Source organism: Atta colombica, unplaced genomic scaffold (assembly GCF_001594045.1).
Source record: "Atta colombica isolate Treedump-2 unplaced genomic scaffold, Acol1.0 scaffold35, whole genome shotgun sequence".
Lineage (NCBI taxonomy): Eukaryota > Metazoa > Arthropoda > Insecta > Hymenoptera > Formicidae > Atta > Atta colombica.
The window spans coordinates 2114101-2115274 of record NW_017259459.1 but is presented as its reverse complement, the minus strand read 5'-3'; the positions used below and the strand labels follow the sequence as shown (position 1 = coordinate 2115274).

The window sequence follows — 1174 nt, the reverse complement described above, 5'->3', positions numbered from 1 at the left end:
TAATAATAATATAATAATATTAAACATTTTATATATAAACATTTTATTTTATAACAATATATTCAGTAAATTTTACAGCCATAAAAAGATTAATTATCTGAAATAGACATCATATGCGATACATATACACTGAAAAAAAAATTACGAAATTTGAATAAATATTTGTTTAAGTAATACTAATAGGACCATTTGTTTATAGAAAATAAATGTTTATTCGATTTAAAATAATGATACTTAAATTAAATGTATTTTTTTTAATTGAACAAATATTTATTTACTGTAAGTGTAATAGTTCCATTGGTACTATTTAAACAAATATTTATTCAAATCTCTGAATTTTTTTCAGTACACGTGTACATATACAGATATGGTGATCCTATTTTTATTTTAGAATTTGCCTTATATACAATATCATGTTAACTAAACGTTCAATTTTATAAAGTGTCATAAAACCGTCTACCTATGAAAAAAATATGTGCAAAAAAGAAAGATTCCGCCTCTTACCTTGGGGCGAAACCACTCTGGAACGAACCAAATCGACCTTGTTCCCGACCAGAATAGCCGGTCTACCACGAAGAAGATCTTGATCATGAAGTCGAGCGAGATATTCTTCAGCCCTTTGAAAGGACGCCTTGTCGATTACTGAATACATTACGACAAAGGCGTCTGGCAATGGCATTTTTTCCAATTCGATCTACACAAATCAAATTTATTTAATAAAATAAAAATTTTATTTATTTATGTATTTTGAAAAAATAGAATAAGTAAATAAAGATTTATTTAATATCACGCTTTATAGCATTATATAATAAGTAAATCAGCTATTCTCTCTTACTTTAAGATTAATGATGTTTAAGAATTTAAGCTCGCTTTCTTCACCATTCAGCATCACGAAAACGGATTGCTCACTTGGTACATCTGCAATGAGAATAAAAAATAAAAGATAAAGAATATCTTTTACAAAAAATTTTCAGATTCAACATTTTAAAACGAAGATAAAAACGTTAAATATATATCATATAGAGAAATATAGATATAATATGATATCGTTATAAAAAAATTCCTTTAAAATCGTAGATAAATTATAATTATAGTATATATATTTTCGACATTGTTATATTAAACGAATCATTATATCCTTTTTTAATAAATAATAGAAATTCTCTCCCTTAAT

At 24.8% G+C, this 1174-nt stretch overlaps 1 protein-coding gene across 4 annotated transcripts in view; it reads right to left on the bottom strand.

The window, feature by feature from the left end:
* Nucleotides 1-1174, bottom strand: part of LOC108690758 (GTP-binding protein RAD) — a 37899-nt gene that overhangs the window by 1058 nt on the left and 35667 nt on the right. For all 4 annotated transcript variants that reach the window (XR_001931910.1, XM_018198211.1, XM_018198212.1 and 1 more), the window contains exons 5-6: nt 836-918; nt 505-694 (exon numbers count right to left, since the gene is read on the bottom strand). Coding sequence is in view for 3 of the 4 variants with exons in the window: in XM_018198211.1 (XP_018053700.1) it covers nt 505-694; nt 836-918 (273 nt within the window). In the remaining variant the exon portion in view is untranslated. The remainder of the gene's footprint in view (nt 1-504; nt 695-835; nt 919-1174) is intronic.